Genomic DNA, 23,927 nt, shown 5'->3' with positions numbered 1-23,927 from the left:
TCCGAATCTATATGAGTACTTTATAAATTACATAAAATCCGGATTAAGCCTTAATGTAGTTCCCGTCCATTGTGTCTGTGGATTTGCCATTGTCGTATCCCTTGTATATCTAGCAACATTTTGGATTGTTATATTTCTATATTATTGAATGTATATACAATAATTTCTTCAATGTTTCTACTCCAGCTCATTTCCTTTATTGTATACTATTGCAGATAAAATGTGACCGCTGATGAAGGTCTAATGTGACCGAAACGTCTGGTCTAGAAATTCTGTTTGTACCTTGGAAACAAATATTGGGCAATTGGATGAAACTACTGTGAAACTAAATAAATACTTTGAATTGCAATACTGAAAATCTGTGTGCCTCAATTTCACTATATGTACATTGGCTGCTCTCAGCCCTTGATTGGCACCAGAGCCTATCGAATAGAGTGCGGTTCTCCACTTCATCATAAGCTCCCATAGTGACCGCCATAAAAAGGCATATTGGTGGTAACTAAGGGGTTCATTTAAAAATAAAATCTGACAATGGAGTGCATTATTAAACAGACTGATTGTTACCACCAGCTCCCATCGATTTACCCATAATCATATATGTTAGTGTCATTGTCATTACTAATGCTGTCTTGGTGTCATACACAATTTTTCAGAGCAATCTGAAAACTTTCAATTCGGATCAAATTTATTCAAATCGAATCTGCCAACCGATTCTTTCGGATTGAACCTGAAACAAATTTCAAGAAGTTCGCTCCTCTTTATTCATGTTCTATAAATTTTTCTATTACCATTGCAATATGTGGTTATAATACATATACCGTGAGACCATTAATAGCAGTAAAAGTAGAAAAAATAGGATGGAGACAGCATGTCCTCAAGTAAAAATTTTATGCAGATGCAACGTTTCGGCTGTTAGAGCCTATTTCAAGCATGCTTAAAAAGGCTCTAAAAGCTGAAACGTTGCATGTGGCTTTTTCTACTTTTGCCCCACCAATCTAAACTTTTGATATGTTCCTATGACATATGACAAGTTTACTGAAAGTGCAGAGCCACTTTAAATATAGTCACAAAAGGTGGATAATGCAAAAAGCTTATATCACTGTAATGTCATCAGAGGCTGCACTCAAACAAACAAATGTATCCAACATTTTCGCAAAAGACAAACTTATTGATAAACATACATCTTTATTTCTATTAATAAGTGTACAAATTAAAAATTAGTTCCACAACAAGGAAAAGGTGTGGATAGAAATATAGTGAACAATTCAATAGTGCAGTAATGGCACAAAATACATGTCAAACAATAATTTAAAACAAGTTGCAAGAATATCCACTCAGATGCGTGATTCGATAGATGATGGCTTTTATATAACCTAATTCAATATATAGGATCTCTCTTTCATCCCCTTCCTGCTCCATGCATTATCATTTACATATTGGGAACTACACAGTTCCCAAGATCTGATGTGAATGTGAAAAAAGTAATATGCCTCTTGGAAATTGGAGATTTATACTTGTATCCGTGATCTGTCCCTTTTATTTCGTTCCTATACTGTTGCCTTTGTTTCCTATATAACTCACTTACTCTGTGTATCATATACACACCCTCCAGTCCTTCATACACCCCAAGAGTAACATACAGCCCTGGCAGATACTTATATATAAAAATACTTTACTGATGACATAGAGGTGACAAAGCAATGGACATTACATGACAATACAGTTCAATTATAAGACATTACATAGAGGACAAAACCACACACAGCGGCCTCTGTGGATACTAAGCAAATGTGGCTAATAAAATATATATATATATTTCCAGATCCCAACAATATAACGTCTACTGGATCTACACTTCTAATCCACTTTTCATCCAATACCTGACCATTAGTACAGTACATGTACGTAGAGAGACTCATGCATATATAGCATATATATATAATCCTCACATCCATAAACACGTGCAGGCCACAAAATCCACAGACTCCCGTGTAAATGGAATACAGCAACTGACTACAAATATCTATATGTGCACAAAGTCTACTGGGATATTATACTTACATACATATACAGAAAGCACACGTATAATATAACTTAGCTTTCTCCTAATGTAAGTGCTGTTCATCTAGGGTTAGCAGGGAAAGAAAGAGAGCCCCTAAGTTTCACATAGCCTATATCTTCCCGTGTCTCAGCTCCCACCATCGACTCCACCTAAAGACCATCCAAATATTTTCCAACCTGTTGGACAAGAGAATGTTGTAAAACTGCTTTTCCCCCAACTTACAATGTGTCCTTCTTGCCGTTGATATGCGAACAAGGGGCACAATGACCAAATGGCTTCTGGGACTACTGATAGCTGAATGGGTGAATATCGCTGAATAATATGAATATATACTATATCCAATTATTAGGTATATTTTTGTGGTCATCGGACTGAGGGTCTGGCTGGGAACTATATTTTCCTGTAACAGATGGAAAGGGCACAATCTGTATTATATAGAGATGCCATGACTCTCTCTGTTACCCCAGTAATCCCATACATTCTCTCATGCTTCCCTTGCCCATGGCATAATTGTGATCAAAGCCCACCGTTCTGACACTTAGCACATCTGTTAGAGTCTACCTATCATTGCCTGTCAGCTTTACATTGACAGGCATAGTAAACTGCCATACAGAAGTATTATATGAATAATTAGCAAGGCCTAGACAAATAATCTGGTGGGGGCCCTCCATAATTTATTATATATATAATTTTTTTTACATAAATGTACTGTAGCTCACAAAAAGGATCATTTCAAAATCTTTTGTATGCATTGAAGCTTACCTGTGTAGAAATGCAGTTTTTCCTCTATCATTTTGCATTACATAGAGTTCAGCTGTTTTTTTATTTGGGCTAGTCTATATACCATATGCATTTGAACAGACCCTCCCAATTGGGAGAATGCCACGACCAGGAGGTGGGGGAATGCCTCAGCCAGTGGAACAGAGGTGAGAAAAAGAAAAGGCGGAAATGTTGCTGCCAATGGTGGAGAGTTTCATAGGGGTTAAAACTTCTGCCAGGAATGCAGCTGCCTGTGAGGAAGTGGAAGGGTAAGAATGCTTCTCCCAGTGGGGAATGAATGGAAAGCGGAAGAATGCTGACACTGCTGCCATTGGAGGAGTAGTAGGAAGAAGCTGTTGGCAATGGGGGAGAAGACGGGAAATGCTGCAGCCTTTGGGGTGAGGTAGGGGGAATGTGGCTTCCAGTGAGCAAGAGATGGGTGAAATGCTGCTGCCATAACCATTCCTTTCTTGTGAAAAGCTGGTTCTCTAATCCTAAGAAATAATTATTTCATTTTAATGCAAATAAGGTCTTTTGTGCACCATGGGCGGAGTCACTCCATTTGATTCACCATGGCTCCACCAAATGATGCCTCCCTCTTGTGTGGTTGTCAGTCTCTAAGATGTTGGAATACAGTAGTCCTGCCCAGAGACCCTATCTGCATAAAAATAAAAGAAGCTTTTGTCTGAATTAAAGGATATACAGTCAGGATCAAAAGTTTAAGACCACTTAAAAAAATGGCAAAAAATCATATTTAGCATGGCTGGATCTTAACAAGGTTCCAAGTAGAGCTTCAACATGCAACAAGAAGAAATGGGAGTGAGACAAAACATTTTTTGAGCATTCAATTTAATGAAAACAACGAATAAACTGAAACAAGCTGTTTTTCAGCTGATCAAAAGTTTAGGACCACACCTCCAAAAAAACACTAAACCCCCCAAAACAGAAATCCAATTTCCAAACATGAACTCCGTAATGAGTAGCTCCACCGTTATTGTTTATCACTTCAAAAATTTGTTTTGGCATGCTTGATGCAAGCGTTTCCATGAGGTGAGTGGGAACATTTCTCCAAGTGGTGAAGACGGCCGCACGAAGGCCATCTACTGTCTGGAACTGTTGTCCATTTTTGTAAACTTCCCTTGCCATCCATCCCCAAAAGTTCTCAATTGGATTTAGATCAGGGGAACATGCAGGATGGGCCAAAAGAGTGATGTTATTCTCCTGGAAGAAGTCCCTTGTCCTGCGGGCATTGTGTACTGTAGCGTTGTCCTGTTGAAAAACCCAGTCGTTACCACACAGACAAGGGCCCTCAGTCATGAGGAATGCTCTCTGCAACATCTGGACATAGCCAGCGGCCGTTTGACGCCCCTGCACTTCCTGAAGCTCCATTGTTACACTGACGGAAAAAGCACCCCAGACCATTATGGCGCCCCCTCCACTGTGGCGCGTAGAAAACATCTCAGGTGGGATCTGCTTGTCATGCCAGTAACGTTGGAAACCATCAGGACCATCAAGGTTAAATTTTTTCTCATCAGAGAATAAAACTTTCTTCCACCTTTGAATGTCCCATGTTTGGTGCTCTCTTGCAAAGTCCAAACGAGCAGTTCTGTGGCGTTCAAGGAGACGAGGTCTTTGAAGACGTTTTTTGTTTTTGAAGCCCTTCAGTCTCAGATGCTGTCTGATGGTTATGGGGCTGCAGTCAGCACCAGTAAGGGCCTTAATTTGGGTCGAGGATCGTCCGGTGTCTTGGCGGACAGCCAATTGGATCCTCCGTCTTAGTGCTGATGAAATTTTTGGGGGTCTTCCACTTGACTTTTTTGTTCCATAACCCTCAGGATCATTTAAGAAATTCCAAATGACTGTCTTACTGCGTCCCATCTCAGCAGCGATGGCGCGCTGTGAGAGACCCTGCTTATGCAGTTCAACAACCCGACCACGTTCAAAAAGGGAGAGTTTTTTTGCCTTTGGCATCACAACGTGTGACTACCTGACAGAAAATGACAATGAATCCACATCTTTGCACAGATTTGGCCTTTTATAGGCATGTGGTCCTAAAATTTTGATCAGCTGAAAAACAGCCCGTTTCAGTTTAATCGTTATTTTCAATTTATTGAATGCTCAAAAAATGTTTTGTCTCACTCCCATTTCTTCTTGTTGCATGTTGAAGCTCTACTTGGAACCTTGTTAAGATCCAACGATGTAAAATAAGATTTTTTGCCATTTTTCAAGTGGTCTTAAACTTTTGATCAGGACTGTATGTCAGGGCACCTACCTTACATGCCAGTATGCTTTCTTTGAAAGTGATTTTGGAAGTGACAGACTCCCTTCAAATGTGATTAAAATAGAACATGTAACACTTGCTAATGTATCTGAAGGTGCCTCGGCCTCCCACTGTCGGCTGTGGTCCCTGGTCCCGGAAGGCCCACTTCTGGCTTGTGCTCAACACAGAGCAGCGTTAACTGTGTTGCATTTGACCATTCCTCTGTGCGAAGCGGGCTGGCTGACTCATTGCAATAGCTAAGCATGTCCCTTATCATTATGGTCTATGCATAGACAAAAAGGGGGCTTTTATAGCTATTGAAATAAGACTTCTTCCCATGCAGCACAATCACGTGGCGGCACAGGAAATGATGTGTTCATGAAGCCCCAGCCAAAAGAGGACATGCTGGGCTCTGTGAATATGGATGACAGGGAGAACCAGGAGCCTTTATTAATCCTACATCAGTAACTGTTATATCAGATCTTCCTCTGGTGTTTTTTTTTTTTTTTTTACTAAGACTGGCATGTGAAATGCTGGCTTTAGTAAATGACCCCTATTTGCCCCTCAAAGTTAGCATTTTTTTGGAGCGTAGTAGCTTCAAACATATTGCTCACAGTCATAATCCTTTTCTTGCAGAACAACAGTAAAAATGGACTCCTTGAGTGCCAATAAAAAGCCGAGCCGCACTTTACAATACAGCACCCACCAAGGCATACTGCAGCGAGTGAGTTAACCGTCGGCTTAACCATTCTGGAGGCAAATGACAGTTTGTAAACAAAATAAATGAGCGTAGACTTAGCAGATACACAGATTTCCAATTTAATATTAGATTTTGCTTTATTTGTCGTCGCCCCCTGCAGCCACCATTTTATAAAACGGCTTCATTTTAGCAGCTCTTCTTCCACCACAAATCAAAGGGTTCAAACCTTCTGCAAACAGAGATGTGTAATCGATTGCACATCCCAACGTGCTCCGCACATTGCATCAGTAACATATTGAACAACTGACAAGATACAATTGCAGAGTGTCTTAGATATTATCTTAATGGAGCCAAGTTGCAGATTTCAATAACTTTCATATCCCTCGCCTTGAACGTAACGACAGCTCTCATGCCGCGTAGCTACTAATGTCAAATTGTGTGCAGCAGGCTAGCAGTTTATCGAGGCCATGAGGGCATGATTTAGTTGTGTGATTTGGCATTAATATGGTGGTACCACAGCAATGCACCCCTACAGATGTACAAAGCAATGCTGCACTTTACTTTTAAATTACCCATCGAGGAGTCAATAAACACAGCAGGATCCGCTTCTTTTCTACCAATCAAACAGATGGTAAACTGCACAGAGAGGAAAAAGAAGTTGCTATTATTGTCAAAACCTAGTATTTCAAACTACCCAAAAAAGATTTAACTAAAGACAGCACTCTTCAATCTTCCCTTTTAATAATTGATGTTTCAGCTCCAGCAGTTTTCGAGAAAATTGTCATGTTTTAAAGTAACCAAAGACCTTGGACATTTTGCCCCAAAAGAGAAAATTATATATGTGTCCCTGCTTCTCGTGGGAAATTGGGAGCCATGCTTGAATGCTTCCTAAGTAATGGAGCATGTACTATAAGGAACTCCTTAGCAAATGTTATACTGTATAGAATCACCCAGAATAAAGGAGATTCCTATGGTGCAAATTGCTGCCGACGTTTGTTTCTGTGGAATTCAGTTGTGTCACTGTATCTGTTAACATTATGACAGCACAGTGGAAAATCCTTTTGTTTTCTATGCTTTTTATGGTTTCTTTTGCTGTATTGTATATGGTAATGCCACTACCTTAAAGAGTATCTAAACATTTTAGTAACATTTTAATGTAAAAGTTTTTCTAATATACTTTATTAATGGATTTTGTATTTTTATTACACTCCCCGCTCCCTGGCTGTAGACACTTTATGAATGGGGCTGCAGCAGCATATACGCTCCATGCCCCCCTGGAGGTTTACTAACTCCTGGCATAGCACATGGGTACCCTGTATGGGGCTGTGTAGTCACGGCACCTACTTCCAGTGCCAGACCTACTCCCAAACAGCTGATTAGTGAGGTGGACCCCTACCAATCAGATACTGATGACCTATCCTGAGGGTCGACTATCAATATAAAAGGAGTAAACACCCCTTAAGTCACTTCTATGATGAATATTCCCCACATATTTGCTTATATCCATACACTAGCTCCGCATAGTATTTTTGAATCATTACAAATTGAAAAAGTAACATATTCTCTTGCTCTTATATACTAGACTTCTCTTGTTATTTTTAGACATGGTGAATTGGATATGCCTCTTATGCCACTCATTATTTTTCTTTTGTTCTCTGCAGGTAAAAGTGACCCATTTTGTGTAGTGGAGTTGAACAATGACCGTCTGATGACACACACCGTTTACAAGAACCTAAACCCAGAGTGGAAAAAAGTGTTTACCTTGTAAGTTTTCTTTTACAGTTAAAGGTGATGACGCTTAGAGGGGCATTCTTGTCTTCAAAAAGTCCTGGAATATGTCCTACTTTTCTGATCCGTTGTGTCCGACCTATAGGACCCCCACATTCCTGAGAATGAAGATGCTGCATACTGGGTGTATGATCTCCACAATTTCATATATCTTCCATGCACAGCAGTCCCTTGGCCACCCACTGTGGAGTGAACGGCAGCATGGCTCTGTTCCCTGCCGCTGTGGAGATAAAACTTGGAAATACCGTGCACACAGCGCTGCAACCATTTCATTTTCAGGTCTGACTTCTGGGTTTCCTACTCATCATAAAGGAATGGCTTATCCATCACTTTATAAGATTGGGATAACCCTATAAAGGAGTTTTCCAGCCAATACCAATTATTTTCAAAACCCTCAGAATGGTGTAAATAAATTTTTAAAAATGCCCCTCCGGTCCCCTGCTGGTTTCTACTTCCTGGTGTCTCTTCACATGCAGGAAATTCCCACAATTATGGGTCACCGTTCTAAGGCTTATAAAAAATAATTTGTATCTCTGGGAAGACCTTTAAGTGCAATAAATATTCGTGAAAGAAATAAAAAATAATAATAAAAAAAAAAAAAAGGTAAGCACAGGTAAAACTCACCTGGAGATGATTATCTCAAGAAGACTAGCATATGTAATACTGCAATTGTATGTTCATGGTTGTATTGTTCATAGTTTATCTAAAGATTGTCATAAAATTATTGATTACACATTAGTAGTGTTAGAGTATTATTAAAGTACTGCAGGACTTTTGATAAATGTGACTTTTTATTACAAATGTTGCTATGACATTGACCTGTATTATTTTTGTACTTTTGCAAAAGAAAACGTGGTCTGCTATCAATAAACAGCTAAAACCTTTAAAGGGGTTTTATGGGATTTTTTAACTGATGAGGAATCTTCAAGATAGGTCATCAGTATCTGATCAGTGGGGGTCTGATACCCGGGACCCCCATTGATTATCTGTTTGAGAGGGCAGCAGTGCTCGCAGCATACCAAACACAGCGTAATACCTTGTATAGCGAATGTCCTTAGTATCGCAGGTCAACCCCATTCACTTCAATGGGGCTGAGACGTTCCTATGCCATGTGACAGATGAATGTGACATCACATGGCCTATGCAAAGCTACGAGAAGGTCACAGCTCTACGGCGAGCAACCGTGCCTTTGAACCAGCTAATCAGCAGGGGTCCATACTGATGACCTATCCTAAGCATAGATCATCAGTTAAAAAATCCCAGAAAACGGGACTGGGCCTATTTCGGCCTAAAAGGGTTTGTGCCCAGATATTAACTTATTCCCTATTTTGTGGGACTGTCATGGACTGTATTGGTCCCAGGCGTGGGTCTCACAGATCCCCGCCAATCAGATGCTTATCCCTTATCTTGTAGATAGGGCATACATTTATATCTTTGTAGAAAGGTTTTCCTTTGCACCACTTTTGATAAATCTTCCCCTGTGTGTCTGCTTCTCTCTTTTGCTTCAGTTACTCCTTCCCACCTTCTCCTATAGATGTCTTTGGGTCAGCCACTATCAGCTGATAATCCTTCCCTTCTCTTCCTCCAGTTTACAGATTTTATCATTCAAATTGAATGAGTAAAGCAGGAGGAGAGGAGTGGTGTTTTTTGTAATATTGGACAGTCTATGAAGATATATCACAAAGTTCCTTATCTTCGATTATGTTATTGATTTATAAAAACAATGTAAATGATACAAGCTTTAAAAGGTTTGTCCAACTTTGGGGACTTTTTAACTGTCAACTCCAGCCTGTTGTACTTGTCGAAAAAATGATACTCACCTGCTACTGCCACTCCGTGGATCCCTGGCTTTCTTCGGCAGTCTTCCAATCCCTGTCCTGTAAATTTCCAAACAGATGGGGTAGCGCCTCAGCGGTAGTAATTCGATATTCTATTGAAAAACGATTCACATTTGATTCAGCTGAATTGGTTCGTTGATTCAAATCAGATTCAAATAAATTTGACCCATATAGAAAGTTCTCCACTTGCCTCAAAAACATATGGTTTACATCCTGGTGTTTCCAAGACTGTAGGTAACTAATTTCAAGCTCTTTAACACCAAGACAGCATTAGTAATTTTAAACTGACCGCAACATAAATAACTATGGTAACTGGTAATAACAAACAGCCTCTTTAAAAACTGCAATTAATGATTTTTTATGTTTTTAGTTTGAATAGGCCAAACAATATTTACCTTTTGCCGGCAAATGCCTGCCGATATGTATACACACATATACCGCCTGGTGTCATGTGCTCCTCCTTCTTCATCTTTCCTGCATTCTGATCTGAAAAACAGCTAATGCCAGGCTCAATTCTTCCAAATCAAGTAGTCAAATAAATCAGATTTGACCAAGATTTTGGAAAAATTTGGGTTCAATTTAATGAGTTTAGAATTAGAGTTGAGCGGACACCTGGATGTTCGGGTTCGGCAGGTTCGGCCGAACTTGAAAAAAAAGTTAGGGTTCGGGACCCGAACTTAACCCGAACTTGACCCCAAACCCGAACCCCATTGAAGTCAATGGGGACCCGAACTTTTGGGCACTAAAATGGCTCTAAAATAGTCCTGGAAAGGGCTAGAGGGCTGCAAAAGGCATCAAAATGTGCTTAAGAGCATGGCAACTGTTCTGCAAACAAATAGGGAAATGACTTAAAATAACATAAAATACAGAAAAATTTAAAATCACAATCTGGATCTAGGAGTAGGAGGTTGAGGAGGCGGTGGATGGGTGATTGTGGCGGTGTAGGTTGACGTGGCGGTGAAGGAGGAATAGGTAGCCAACACTGATTTGTGTTATTTTTTTATTTTTAAATTGGGGTATCCCCCAAAATATTGGGACATATAACAAAATAAAACAAAGAATAAGTGCACTTGAGTACAAGAATGGATGGTTGAGGCTGGTATAAATGTCTATTCTGCACAAGGTACGGACAAGTCCTGTGGGATCCATGCCTGGTTCATTTTAATAAACGTAAGCTTGTCCACATTGGTTGTGGCCTGTGATAATGCTCTCTGCTGTGCTAAACACACGTTCACACTATACACTGGCTGCAGGGCAGGTCAGCACCTCCAAGGCTGACAAAGCTTTTTCACATTTTGGCCATGCTAACCCTGCCTTCTCAGGTCCTGGCGGTGCCCCAGCTGCGTTGGCGACCTCTTCCTCCTCCTCTGCCTTCGCCTTGTGCTTCCACTGTGCCCCCGCTGTCAGGTGGAAATGCTATCATCAGCGTGCGCTTGTAGTCGCGCATCTTCCGATCAGTAACAGATGTTTTCACTAAATTTAGTTCCCTGTCAACAATGCAGAGCAGGGGTTCATTTTCGGCAAAAGGGGGTTTATGTCACCCAGCAATAGAACAGAGGATTTTAATAGATTTAAGCCCCTGTCACCCAGGCACAGCAGGGGTTCATTCACGGCAAAAGGGGGTTCATGTCACCCAGCAATACAACAGAGGATTTTGAGAGATTTCGGCCCCTGTCACCCAGGCACAGCAGGGGTTCATTCACGGCAAAAGGGGGTTCATGTCACCCAGCAATACAACAGAGGATTTTGAGAGATTTCGGCCCCTGTCACCCAGGCACAGCAGGGGTTCATTCACGGCAAAAGGGGGTTCATGTCACCCAGCAATACAACAGAGGATTTTGAGAGATTTAAGCCCCTGTCACCCAGGCACAGCAGGGGTTCATTCACGGCAAAAGGGTGTTCTTGTCACCCAGCAATACAACAGAGGATTTTGAGAGATTTAGGCCCCAGTCACCCAGGCACAGCAGGGGTTCATTCACGGCAAAAGGGGGTTCTTATCACCCAGCAATAGAACAGACGATTTTGAGAGATTTAGGCCCCTGTCACAGCAGGGGTTTGTATACGCCAAAAATGGTAAAATGTCACCGGACAATTGAAAATAAGAATTTTTTCAATTTAGGGCACTAAAATTGGCACTTTTTTTTAATTAAATGGCTCTAAAATAGTCCTTGAAAAGGCTAGAGGGATGTAAAAGGCAGTAAAATGTGCTTAAGAGCATGGCAACTGCTCTGCAAACAAATGTGGATAGGGAAATAAATGAAATAAAATAACTAAAAATTCCAAATTATTAACCTGCAACTCAAAGAAGGAGGTGGATATGGAGTCGGAGGTTGAGGAGGCGGTGAATGTGGTGTTGTAGGTGGAGGCAGCAATGGAGGAGGAGGAGATAGCCAACAATGTTTTTTTTTATTGGGGTAGCCCCCAAAATATTGGGACAAAAAAAAAAAGAATCATTGCACTTGACTTGAGTACAAGAATGTATGTTTGATGGTGGTATAAATGTCTATTCTGCACAAGGTAGAGACAAGTCTTGTGGGATCCAAGCCTGGTTCATTTTAATGAATGTGAGCTTGTCCACATTGGCTGTGGACAGGCGGCTGCGTCTGTCTGTAATGACGCCTCCTGCCGTGCTAAATACACGTTCAGAGAGTACACTGGCTGCAGGGCAGGCCAGCACCTCCAAGGCATACAGGGCAAGCTCTGGCCATGTGGACAATTTGGAGACCCAGAAGTTGAATGGGGCAGAACCATCAGTCAGTACGTGTAGTCGTGTGCACAGGTACTGTTCCACCATGTTGTTCAAATGCTGCCTCCTGCTAACACGCTCCATATCAGCAGTTGGGGCCGGTTGTTGCGGCTAGGTGGCAAAGCTTTTCCACATGTCGGCCATGCTAACCCTGCCTTCTGAGGTGCTGGCGCTGACACAGGTGCGTTGGTGACCTCTTCCTCCTCCCCTGCCTTCGCCTTGTGCTTCCACTTGTCCCCTGTCGTCAGTCGAGAATGCTCTCAGAAGCGCGTCTACCAGCGTGCGCCTGTAGTTGCGCATCTTCCGATCACGCTCCAGTGAGGGAATTAAGAACGGCACATTGTCTTTGTAACGGGGATCCAGCAGGGTGGCCACCCAGTAGTCAGCACACGTCAAAATGTGGGCAACTCTGCAGTCGTTGCGCAGGCACTGCAGCATGTAGTTGCTCATGTGTGCCAGGCTGCCCAGAGGTAAGGACAAGCTGTCCTCTGTGGGAGGCGTATCGTCTGTGTCCTCCGCATCCCCCCAGCCACGCACCAGTGATGGGCCCGAGCTGCGTTGGATGCCACCCCGCTGTGAACATGCTTCATCCCCATCCTCCTTCTCCTCATTATCCTCCTCCTCCTCATCCTCCAGTAGTGGGCCCTGGCTGGCCAAATTTGTACCTGGCCTCTGCTGTTGCAAAAATCCTCTTTCTGGAGCCACTTCTAAAAGACTGGCCTGAAAGTGTTAGAGATTACCCCTCTTCCTCCTCCTCGTCCTGGGCCACATCCTCTTCCATCATCGCCCTAAGTCTTTTCTGAAGGAGACATAGAAGTGGTATTGTAACGCTGATAACGGCGTCATCGCCACTGGCCATGTTGGTGGAGTACTCGAAACAGCGCAACAGGGCACACAGGTCTCGCATGGAGGCCCAGTCATTGGTGGTGAAGTGGTGCTGTTCCGCAGTGCGACCCACCCGTGCGTGCTGCAGCTGAAACTCCACTATGGCCTGCTGCTGCTCTCACAGTCTCTCCAGCATGTGCAAGGTGGAGTTCCACCTGGTGGGCACGTCGCATATGAGGCGGTGAGCGGGAAGGCCGAAGTTACGCTGTAGAGCAGACAGCCGAGCGGCGGCAGGATGAGAACGCCGGAAGCACGCACAGACGGCCCGCACTTTATGCAGCAGCTCTGACATGTCGGGGTAGTTGTGAATGAGTTTCTGCACCAAAAATTCAGCACATGCGCCAGGCAAGGGATGTGCGTCAAACCGGCTAGTCCCAGAGCTGCAACGAGATTTCGCCCATTATCGCACACCACCAGGCCGGGATTGAGGCTTGCTGGCAGCAACCACTCGTCGGTCTGTTGTTCTATACCCCGCCACAACTCCTGCGCGGTGTGGGGCCTGTCCCCCAAACACATCAGTTTCAGAACGGCCTGTTGACGTTTATCCCTGGCTGTGCTGAAGTTGGTGGTGAAGGTCTGTCGCTGACCGGATGAGGAGGTGGTAGAAGTGGAGGAGGAAGCCGAGTAGGAAGAGGAGGCAACAGGAGGCAAAGAATGATGCCCTGCGATCCTTGGCGGCGGAAGGACGTGCGCCAAACAGCTCTCCGCCTGGGGCCCAGCCGCCACTACATTTACCCAGTGTGCAGTTAGGGAGATATAGCGTCCCTGGCCGTGCTTACTGGTCCACGTATCTGTTGTTAGTGGACCTTGCCACAGATGATGTTGCGCAGTGCACACTTGATTTTATCCGATACTTGGTTGTGCAGGGAGGGCACGGCTCTCCTGGAGAAGTAGTGGCAGCTGGGAATGACGTACTGTGGGACAGCAAGCGACATGAGCTGTTTGAAGCTGTCCGTCTCCACCAGCCTGAATGACAGCATTTCAAAGGCCAGCAGTTTAGAAATGCTGGCATTCAGGGCCAGGGATCGAGGGTGGCTAGGTGGGAATTTACGCTTTCTCTCAAAGGTTTGTGAGATGGAGAGCTGAACGCTTCCGTGTGACATGGTGGAGATGCTTGGTGACGGAGGTGGTGTTGTTGGTGGCACATCCTCTGTTTGCTGGGCGGCAGGTGCCAACGTTCCTCCAGAGGCAGAGGAAGAGGCCGAGGCAGCAGCAGAAGAGGGAGCAGGAGGGGCCTGAGCCCTTTCTTGGTTTTGAAGGTGCTTACTCCACTGCAGCCCAGGTCTCGCATGTAGATGCCTGGTCATGCAGGTTGTGCTAAGGTTCAGAACGTTAATGCCTCGCTTCAGGCTCTGATGGCACAGCGTGCAAACCACTCGGGTCTTGTCGTGCCATGCCAGGGAATTCCTTGAAGCTGCCTTTGGTGTGCTCGGGCCCTGTTGACGGTGGCCAGTAGCAGGCGAACTGTTTTGGCGACGGCTGCTCTGCTTTTGCACCCTGCTCCTGCTTTTGCTATGCTGTTGGTTCGGTCTCACCACTGCCTCTTCCTCTGAACTCTGAAAGTCAGTGGCATGACCTTCATTCCATGTGGGGTCTAGGACCTCATCGTCCCCTGCATCGTCTTCCACCCAGTCTTCCTCCCTGACCTCCTTTTCGATCTGCACACTGCAGAAAGACGCAGCAGTTGGCACCTGTGTTTCATAATCATCAGAGACGTGCTGAGGTGGTATTCCCATGTCCTCATCAGGAAACATAAGTGGTTGTGCGTCAGTGCATTCTATGTCTTCCACCCCTGGGGAAGGTCTAGGTGGATGCCCTTGGGAAACCCTGCCAGCAGAGTCTTCAAACAGCATAAGAGACTGCTGCATGACTTGAGGCTCAGACAGGTTCCCCGATATGCACAGGGGTGATGTGACAGACTGATGGGCATGGGTTTCAGGCGCCACCTGTGCGCTTTCTGCAGAAGACTGGGTGGGAGATAATGTGAACGTGCTGGATCCACTGTCGGCCACCCAATTGACTAGCGCCTGTACTTGCTCAGGCCTTACCATCCTTAGAACGGCATTAGGCCCGACCAAATATCGCTGTAGATTCTGGTGGCTACTGGGACCTGAGGTAGTAGGTTCAGTAGGACGTGTAGCTGTGGCAGAACGGCCACGTCCTCTCCCTGCACCAGAGGCTCCACCAACACCACCACCACGACCATGACGCGTCTCTTATTAGATGTTTGCCTCATAGTTAGCGTTCACAAAGCAAAGTAAAAAGTGGTTAAGTATGTTAAAAATAATTAACCGCCAATATAAACCCTGATGTAGGGTATTGCACTCTTTTTTTTTTTTTTTTTTACTCTATATGACAGCGGTATTTGTGGCCTAAATGTGACACTCACTTATGCACGTCTTATCCCAGATGTGCAGTATATCAGAGGGTTTTTTCACCCCAGTAACCAAAAAGCCGTATTTCTGGCCTAAATGTGACAGTCACTTATGCACGTCTAATCCTAGATGTGCAGTATATCAGAGGGTTTTTCACCCCAGTATGCCAAAGCCGTATTTATGGCCTAAATGTGACAGTCACCTATGCACGTGTAATCCCAGATGTGCAGTATATCAGAGGGTTTTTTCACCCCAGTAACCAAAACAAAAAGCCGTATTTCTGGCCTAAATGTGACAGTCACTTATGCACGTGTAATCCCAGATGTGAAATATATTAGAGGGTTTTTTCACCCTAACCAAAAAATTGTATTTCTGTCCTAAATGTGACAGTCACTTATGCACGTGTAATCCCAGATGTGCAGTATATTAGAGGCTTTTTTCACCCCAGTATGCCAATCCGTATTTATGGCCTAAATGTGACAGTCACTTATGCACGTGTAATCCCAGATGTGCAGTATATTAGAGGGTTTTTTCACCCTAACCAAAAAGCTGTATTTCTGTCCTAAATGTGACAGTCACTTATGCATGTGTAATCCCAGATGTGCAGTATATTAGAGGGTTTTTTCACCCTAACAAAAAAGCTGTATTTCTGTCCTAAATGTGACAGTCACTTATGCACGTGTAATCCCAGATGCGCAGTATATTAGAGGGTTTTTTCACCCTAACCAAAAAGCCGTATTTATGGCCTAAATGTGACAGTCACTTATGCACGTGTAATCCCAGATGTGCAGTATATTAGAGGCTTTTTTCACCCCAGTAACCAAAAAGCCGTATTTCTGTCCTAATTGTGACACTCACTTATGCACGTCTAATCCCAGATGTGCAGTATATTAGAGGGTTTTTTCACCCTAACCAAAAAGCTGTATTTCTGTCCTAAATGTGACAGTCACTTATGCACGTGTAATCCCAGATGTGCAGTGTGGCGAAACCAACCTCGCCACTGGGTTTCGGAGGGGCCTGGCTACCAGCCTCTTGCCTCAGGATTATGGCCCATACTAACTTTAAAGGAGCAGACAGACCGGCCGCACAGCTTAAATCTGTCTTTGCAATTGTATTTTGTTATGTGAGGGTACCCAGATAGCTAATTTTATTGTATTTCTGTATTCTGAGTGCCATTCACCTAATGATATGCACTCAGACTTGAGCTATCTGGGAATATGTTAAATGTCTGTGTTTGCTGTGGGGGTGTGACATTGTGTGTTTGGGTAGTGATTTCTGTCCTGGTGTCCCCACATGTGTATTGGCGATTTCCCTTTGTCTTGAGAGATAATTGGATTACTCCTCGGGTGTCTCCAGGGCAGAGAGGAGGAAACCATGATGCATTGTGGGGATGTATTGTGTCTGTATATCCTGCAGTGCTGAATATCTGTCCTGTGTCACAGTCTTCATTCTGGTCCCCTAGGGGCGTGTCCACCAGATGGGGACCTGCATAAATACGGGCGGGTAGCCCTCAATAAAGTGTTCCTGTTTTACCCTTTATCATGTTGAGGCTGATGTTTGGGTAACTGATCGACACTGGGGATTGCTATACGCTGGGAGATTTGCTATACTCCCCTGGCTATAACTACTAGCTCTTTTAAGAGCTGTTCCTGCTCTCTGGTTTTAGGAGAGGTTCACCCACTGGAGCCTGGAGCCTTGTCGTAGGTCCAGGGTGGGTAGGAGATGGTAAGACCTCAACCAAGCTTCGGCGGTTTGTGGGGTCTGCAGTGCGTACGGTGTCAAGTGGAGTGCTTGGAGTCCTCGGAAAGCACTAGGAGCATCTATCAACGGAGGTACCCGGTCGGGGTGCCAGGAGATCCGTTACATGCAGTATATCAGAGGCTTTTTTCACCCCAGTATGCCAAAGCCGTATTTATGGCCTAAATGTGACAGTCACTTATGCACGTGTAATCCCAGATGTGCAGTATATTAGAGGGTTTTTTCACCCTAACCAAAAAGCTGTATTTCTGTCCTAAATGTGACAGTCACTTATGCATGTGTAATCCCAGATGTGCAGTATATGAGAGGCTTTTTTCACCCTAACCAAAAAGCTGTATTTCTGTCCTAAATGTAACAGTCACTTATGCACGTGTAATCCCAGATGTGCAGTATATTAGAGGGTTTTTTCACCCCAGTATGCCAAAGCTGTATTTCTGGACTTGCAGATAGTCTGTGCTGGTGCACTATCGTTGCATAAAATGGCTGCCGATCATGTATTGATATTGACTAACTGAAGAAAAAAAAGTTCGTTTTCAGCAGTAGTTGGCTCATGGCAGGCTTAAAAAAAATTGTGCACTGCACCCACAAAACACTTTTTCTGTAGATCGCTGAGTACATAAGCCAGTTCTTGATAAGATTGCTCCCTGATCTCTCCCTCACAGCAGCTGCAGCCTCTCCCTACACTATTCCGAGCAGAGTGACGGGCGGCGCTACGTGACTCCAGCTTAAATAGAGGCTGGGTCACATGCTGCAGTTGGCCAATCACAGCCATGCCAATAGTAGGCATGGCTGTGATGGCCTTTTGGGGCAAGTAGTATGACGCTTGTTGATTGGCTGCTGTGCAGCCTTTCAAAAAGCGCCAAGAAAGCGCCGAACACTGAACCCGAATCCGAACTTTTACGTAAATGTTCGGGTTCGGGTCCGGGTGCCGAAAAACCTAAAGTTCGGTACGAACCCGAACTTTACAGTTCGGGTTCGCTCAACTCTATTTAGAATCTATTCACTTATCTATTCCCAGTTGTGACATGTCCTCAAACGGCACGTGACCCAGCAGTGACATGCTGCTTGTGGACATGTCGTCTCTGAGGCTAGTTATTTGCTACCTACCTATCAATATGAATAGACCTTGAAGGTAGGAATATTCAGATGCAGGATACCTAGACTCTTATTTCCCTATAAGGCCCTGGAAAAAGGTTAGGACCAGAGACAACCCATATCTCCCCAGATGGACGAATGGAAATCTCTGTCTCAGGCCCAGATACAAACAACAGGGAATATAACAAACACAAACAAACAAACAAATGGGACACTCAACTTTTGTAGAGATGGGACGAGCAGGAACACCAGAGACATCCTCACACCAGCTCAGCCAAACCCAAATAAAGCTATCTACCGCATAGTCAGAAGGGTTGGGTCAGGATATAAAGGTAGAAATGATGACCACTGAGCAACAGCTGAGAAAAGAGAAGTGGTCATTAACCCTATCAACACTGAATCAAGAGAACTCAAGGAGGCTGTTAGATTCCTCCATGCTCGGTCAATCTCCTTGATCACCTTAGGGACCGTGACAGTACCCCCCCCCCCCCTTCTACGGGTGACATCCGGGCACCCAGGACCGACCTTATCAGGATGGGCTCTGTGAAAGTTCTTCATCAGACAATTTGCATTAACATCGGCTGTTGGAACCCACATCCTCTCCTCTGGTCCCTAACCCTTCCAGTGGACGAGATACTGGAGGGATCTACGGAGAACTCGGGAGTCCACAATCCTGTTGATTTGAAATTCTTAATTACCGTCCACCATGACAGGAGCGGGAGGCAAGGGGGACGGCTCAACAGGTTCGACACATCTCTTCAACAACGACTTATGAAATACGTTACGAATTTTCAAAGCCTGAGAAAGTTCAAGACGGAAGGCTACAGGGTTAACAATGGCAGTGATCTTATTTGGACCAATAAATCTTGGGCCCAACTTCCAAGAAGGTACCTTAAGCCTAATGTTTCTTGTGGACAGCCACACAGAATCACCCACTCTCAGGTCTCAGGTCCGGACCATTCATAACTCTCCTGTCAGCCACACGCTTATACCTGTTGCCCATATTTTTCAGGTTATTTACAATTTTCCGCCAAATCGAAGACAAAGAAGGAAATCGTTCCTTTTCAGGAATACCGGAAGTTTGAGAACCAGAAAATGTGCCAAACTGTGGATGGAATCCATAGGCCTCAAAAAACATTGACTTATCAGTGGACTCCTGTCTACGGTTATTAATAGCAAACTCAGCTAACGACAAGAAAGAAGACCACACCTTCTGGTTCTCCGAAATAAAACATCTCAAGTAAGTCTCCAGATTCTGATTGGTGCGCTCTGGCTGTCCGTTCGACTGAGGATTAAAAGACGAAGAAAAGGACAATTGTACCCCCAGTCGAGTACAGAATGCTTTCCAGAATCTGGAAACTAACTGAGTCCCCCAATCAGACACCACAATGCCATGTAGTTTCACGATGTTATCGACAAACACCTGTGCAAGAGTTTTGGCATTAGTTAGAGCAGGCAATGCTATAAAATGCGCCTTTTTTGCTAAACCGATCAACTACGGTACCACCAGGATCACGTTTTTTCCCGAAGAAGTCGGTAAATCTGTGATAAAGTCCATGGACAAATGCATCCAAGGTCTGGACGGGATGGGTAACGGAAGAAGAGATCCAGAAGCCGAGTATGTGTCACCTTAGCACGAGCACAGGTACAACAGGCTGGCACATAGTCCTCAACACACTTATGCAGCCCCGGCCACCAAAATCTGCGCGAGATGAGATCGACAATGGATCTACTCCCAGGGTGTCCAGCCAAGACAGTACAGTGATGTCTCTCAAATACCTTGTGACGTAAGTCTGAAGGAACAAACAATTTCCCTGGAGGACAAGAGTCCGGTGCATCCTCTTGGGCCTCCAACACCTTAGCCTCAAGATCAGGATATGACTAACCCTTCAGACAAAAAAGGACTAGGATCTTTAGAATCACCCATGAATAGATCAAGATGAATTTACGGTAGTAGTTGGTGAATCCCAAAAACCACATAAGCTCTTTCAGATTTTCGGGTCGATCCCAGTCCAACACCGCATGGACTTTCTCGGGATCCATACGAAAACCTGAAGATGAGAGCAGGTAACTGAGGAATTGCACTTCCTGAACAGCAAAAACACATTTTTCCATCTTCACATACAATTTATTCTCTCTTAGGATCTGTAACACCTGTCTCACATGATCCTGATGAGTCTCCATGTCTGGAGAATAAATTAATATGTCATCCAGATATACAAAAGCAAATCTCCCCACCAGATGATGAAAGATGTCATTGACAAAGTGTTGAAAAACCGCTAGAGCATTGGTTAACCCAAAAGGCATGACCAGATTCTCAAAATGACCCTCAGGGGTATCAAAGGCCTTCTTCCATTCGTCACCCTCTTTGATCCTTACCAAATGATATGCCCCCCTCAGATCCAATTTAGAGAACACCTTGGCACCAACAATTTGATTAAACAAATCCGGAATCAAAGGAAGGGTGTAAGGATCACGGATGGTAATACGGTTGAGCTCACGGAAGTCCAGACATGGTCTAAGGGTGTCATCTTTTTTTTTTACAAAGAAAACCCCAGCAGTCACTGGGGATTTGGATAGTCTGATATGACCCTTCACCAAGCTCTCGGTGATATACTCTCGCATAGCCTTTCTTTCGGGCTACGAAAGATTATGCAACCGAGATTTGGACAGTTTAGCTCAAGGAATAAGATTGACCGGACAATCTTACTGCCGATGCGGGGGTAACTCCTAGTTACCACTCTCTGAAAACACATCAGAAAATTCGGAAATGAACGACGGTACAGTTTTAGTGGTGACCACATAGAAAGACGCAGTTGTCCATGCAAAAATCACTCCAATCAAGAATCTGTCTCGCTTGCCAGGCGATGGTAGGGTTATGTTTGCTTAACCATGGTAAGCCCAAAACCATCGGAGCAGGCAGACCCTCCAACACATAACATTCCTGATGGAAATCACCCACTTTTAAATGGATGTCATTTACCACCTGCGACAGGCATTTTTGGGTAAGAGGTGCAAAATCAATTGCAAAGACAGAAATGCTTTTATCTAGTGCACTAGTAGTCAACCCATGAATACGAGCAAACTGTCTATCAATAAAGTTAACCCAAGCCCCACTGTCGATAAATACCTTGATTTCCACAGTTTTAGACTCTAGCGCCACCTCGGCAGACAGGATAAATCGGGTACTACAAGTAAATGACAAAAGTAAGTTTTCTTGCACCGCACCCACACCACCAATAGTAATTTTGGCAATAAGCGTTTTTCTTTGTTTGTTTACACCTTGACGCTGAATGTACGGACAAATATTCACGAAATGTGCCTTTTTCCAAAACAAAAACAGGCTTCCTTCATATGACCAGAGCTCTTACCAGCAGCCCCAGGACTAGCTCCTCACAAGGCGTAACCACAGGTGTCTCTTTACCATAAATGTCAAAGGAAGCCACCACCTTATTTGACAGTATGTCCTGAGGGTGAGGACCCTTAGATCTCCCCCTCAGGCGTCTATCCAGACGTACAGCAAGAGACATAGCTGCTTCCAATGACTCAGGTTTTTTCATGAAAGGCCAATACTTCCTGCAGCCTCTCAGATAGACACTGAGAGAACTGGCTACGGAGAGCAGGATCATTCCACTCCATATCTGTAGCCCATCTCCTAAATTCAGAGCAATAGATTTCTGTGGAGCGCTCTCCCTGCCGTAAACCACGCAACTTGGTCTTAGCCTGAGAGATCCGATCCAGGTCATCATAAATAAGACCCAAGGCTCTAAAAAATTCATCCACCGACTGGAGGGACAGTGATCCAGTCGGCAGAGAAAAAGCCCAAAACTGTGCATTATCCTTAAGCAAAGAAATGATCATGCCCACACGTTGACACTCATCCCCAGAAGAGTATGGACACAGCTTAAAGTATAACTTACACGATTCCCTGAACTGAATGAAATGGTCACTACCCCCAGAAACTCTGTCCGGGAGGGCAATCTTAGGTTCAGGGCAGGCTTGGTACCGACCATCGGAACCAGCCGCCTGTGGTATCTCAATCAGTAAGACTGTGGCGCGATGGTCAGCTACCTCCAATGACAGTCCCTTCAGCTGTTCGACCAGTGCAGATATAGGATCCATAGCTGCACTGACCTGAAGAAAATTGCATTTTTTTATGGCGGTAGATAATGTCATGATCAGTGTGAGGGAAAACTCCACACTGAACACAGGAGGGAAGGGGAACAGTAACTGGGCCTGAAAACTAGGGAAGGAACAGGTCACCTCCTAAACAACCCTAATCCGGGCCCTAACTACCTATCAATATGAATAGACCTTGAAGGTAGGAATATTCATATGCAGGATACCTGGGCCCTTATTTCCCTATAAGGCCCTGGAAAAAGGCTAGGACCGGAGTCAACCCATACCTCCCCAGATGGACGAATGGAAATCTCTGTCTCAGGCCCAGATACAAACAACAGGGAATATAACAAACACAAACAAACGCAACACTTAACTTTTGTAGAGATGGACGAGCAGGAACACCAGAGACAACCTCACACCAGCTCAGCCAAACCCAAATAAAACTATTTACCGCATAGTCAGCAGGGTGGGGTCAGACTATAAAGGGTAGAAGTGGTGACCACTGAGCAACAGCTGAGAAAAGGTAAGTGGTTATTAACCTATCAACACTGAATCAAGAGAACTCAAGGAGGCTGTTAGATTCCTCCATGCTCAGCCAATCTCCTTGATCTCCTGACCTTAGTCACCTGAGGGACCGTGACACCCTGCACTGGCTCCTCTCGCTGAGGAGAGATAGGGTCGGGGCAGTGACAGCTATGGGTTGGGGACCACTGTTCTAGATACTACACTACTTTAATGAAAAGCATTAAGCATCTCTTGTCAGCTATCAACAGTGACATCTATATTCTCTAGTGCTCAAAATAACAGATAATGGGCACATAACAAGCACCAATGTGTATGAACACGTAGGCGAATCTTAAGTTTTATTTTCGCATTAAACAGTTCATTTTTTTCAAGGGGAAGAGAACTTTTATCAAGTGTCCTTATAGCACCCTATAATAGATAGAAAGTTTATTGCTCGATATTAAAACCCACTCAGCGGTTGACAGATTTGATCATGAGGACTTTTACGATTTGGAAATAACAAACAAACTCTTTGCGGAAAGTATTCTACTACGTTCCAGGCTTAATAGTGAAATTAGGTGCATTCTTATTTTTAAAAGCCACCTGTGGATTTGGCTATCTTCTGCTTTTAATACCAGTCACTTATAGGGGGAAAAGTACTCTAAGGGAAAAAAAAGACAATAGATCTGAACTCTGCTTTCTCTTTTTTACCAAAGGCGCCCTAATGATGAACTTGAAACAAACAAAGAAAAAATCTGTTGCTACTGTTACTCCTCCTGAACTGTGTCACCTAAGGCACAGCTTTCAAAAGCATCTTGTCTGGGCTCTGAAAGGAAGAAATCTTTCAGAAAATAAGACTCATTGTGGTCTTTTATGTGTGTTGAGGAGATGGCTGCAAATTAGGCCGTCTGAAACCCAGAGCTGGTGCAATTCACACTGCCTGTCTAGCATTGACTCACTATTTGCTGGAAATGTAGAATGAAAATAATACAAATGAAACGGGCATAATTCTAAAAGTGATGCAAGATTTAATTA

The 23,927-nt window shown here is 44.1% G+C and overlaps 1 protein-coding gene across 1 annotated transcript in view; it reads left to right on the top strand.

The window, feature by feature from the left end:
• The window catches only part of MCTP1 (multiple C2 and transmembrane domain containing 1), a 796,241-nt gene that overhangs the window by 391,803 nt on the left and 380,511 nt on the right, over positions 1–23,927 (top strand). Inside the window, exon 11 of the mRNA XM_040421550.1 lies at positions 7,443–7,545. Coding sequence (XP_040277484.1) covers positions 7,443–7,545 — 103 coding nt within the window. The remainder of the gene's footprint in view (positions 1–7,442; positions 7,546–23,927) is intronic.

The sequence above is a fragment of the Bufo bufo genome, chromosome 2 (genome assembly GCF_905171765.1).
Source record: "Bufo bufo chromosome 2, aBufBuf1.1, whole genome shotgun sequence".
NCBI lineage: Eukaryota > Metazoa > Chordata > Amphibia > Anura > Bufonidae > Bufo > Bufo bufo.
The sequence above is the reverse complement of the archived record's forward strand: the minus strand, read 5'-3'. Positions and strand labels throughout refer to the sequence as shown.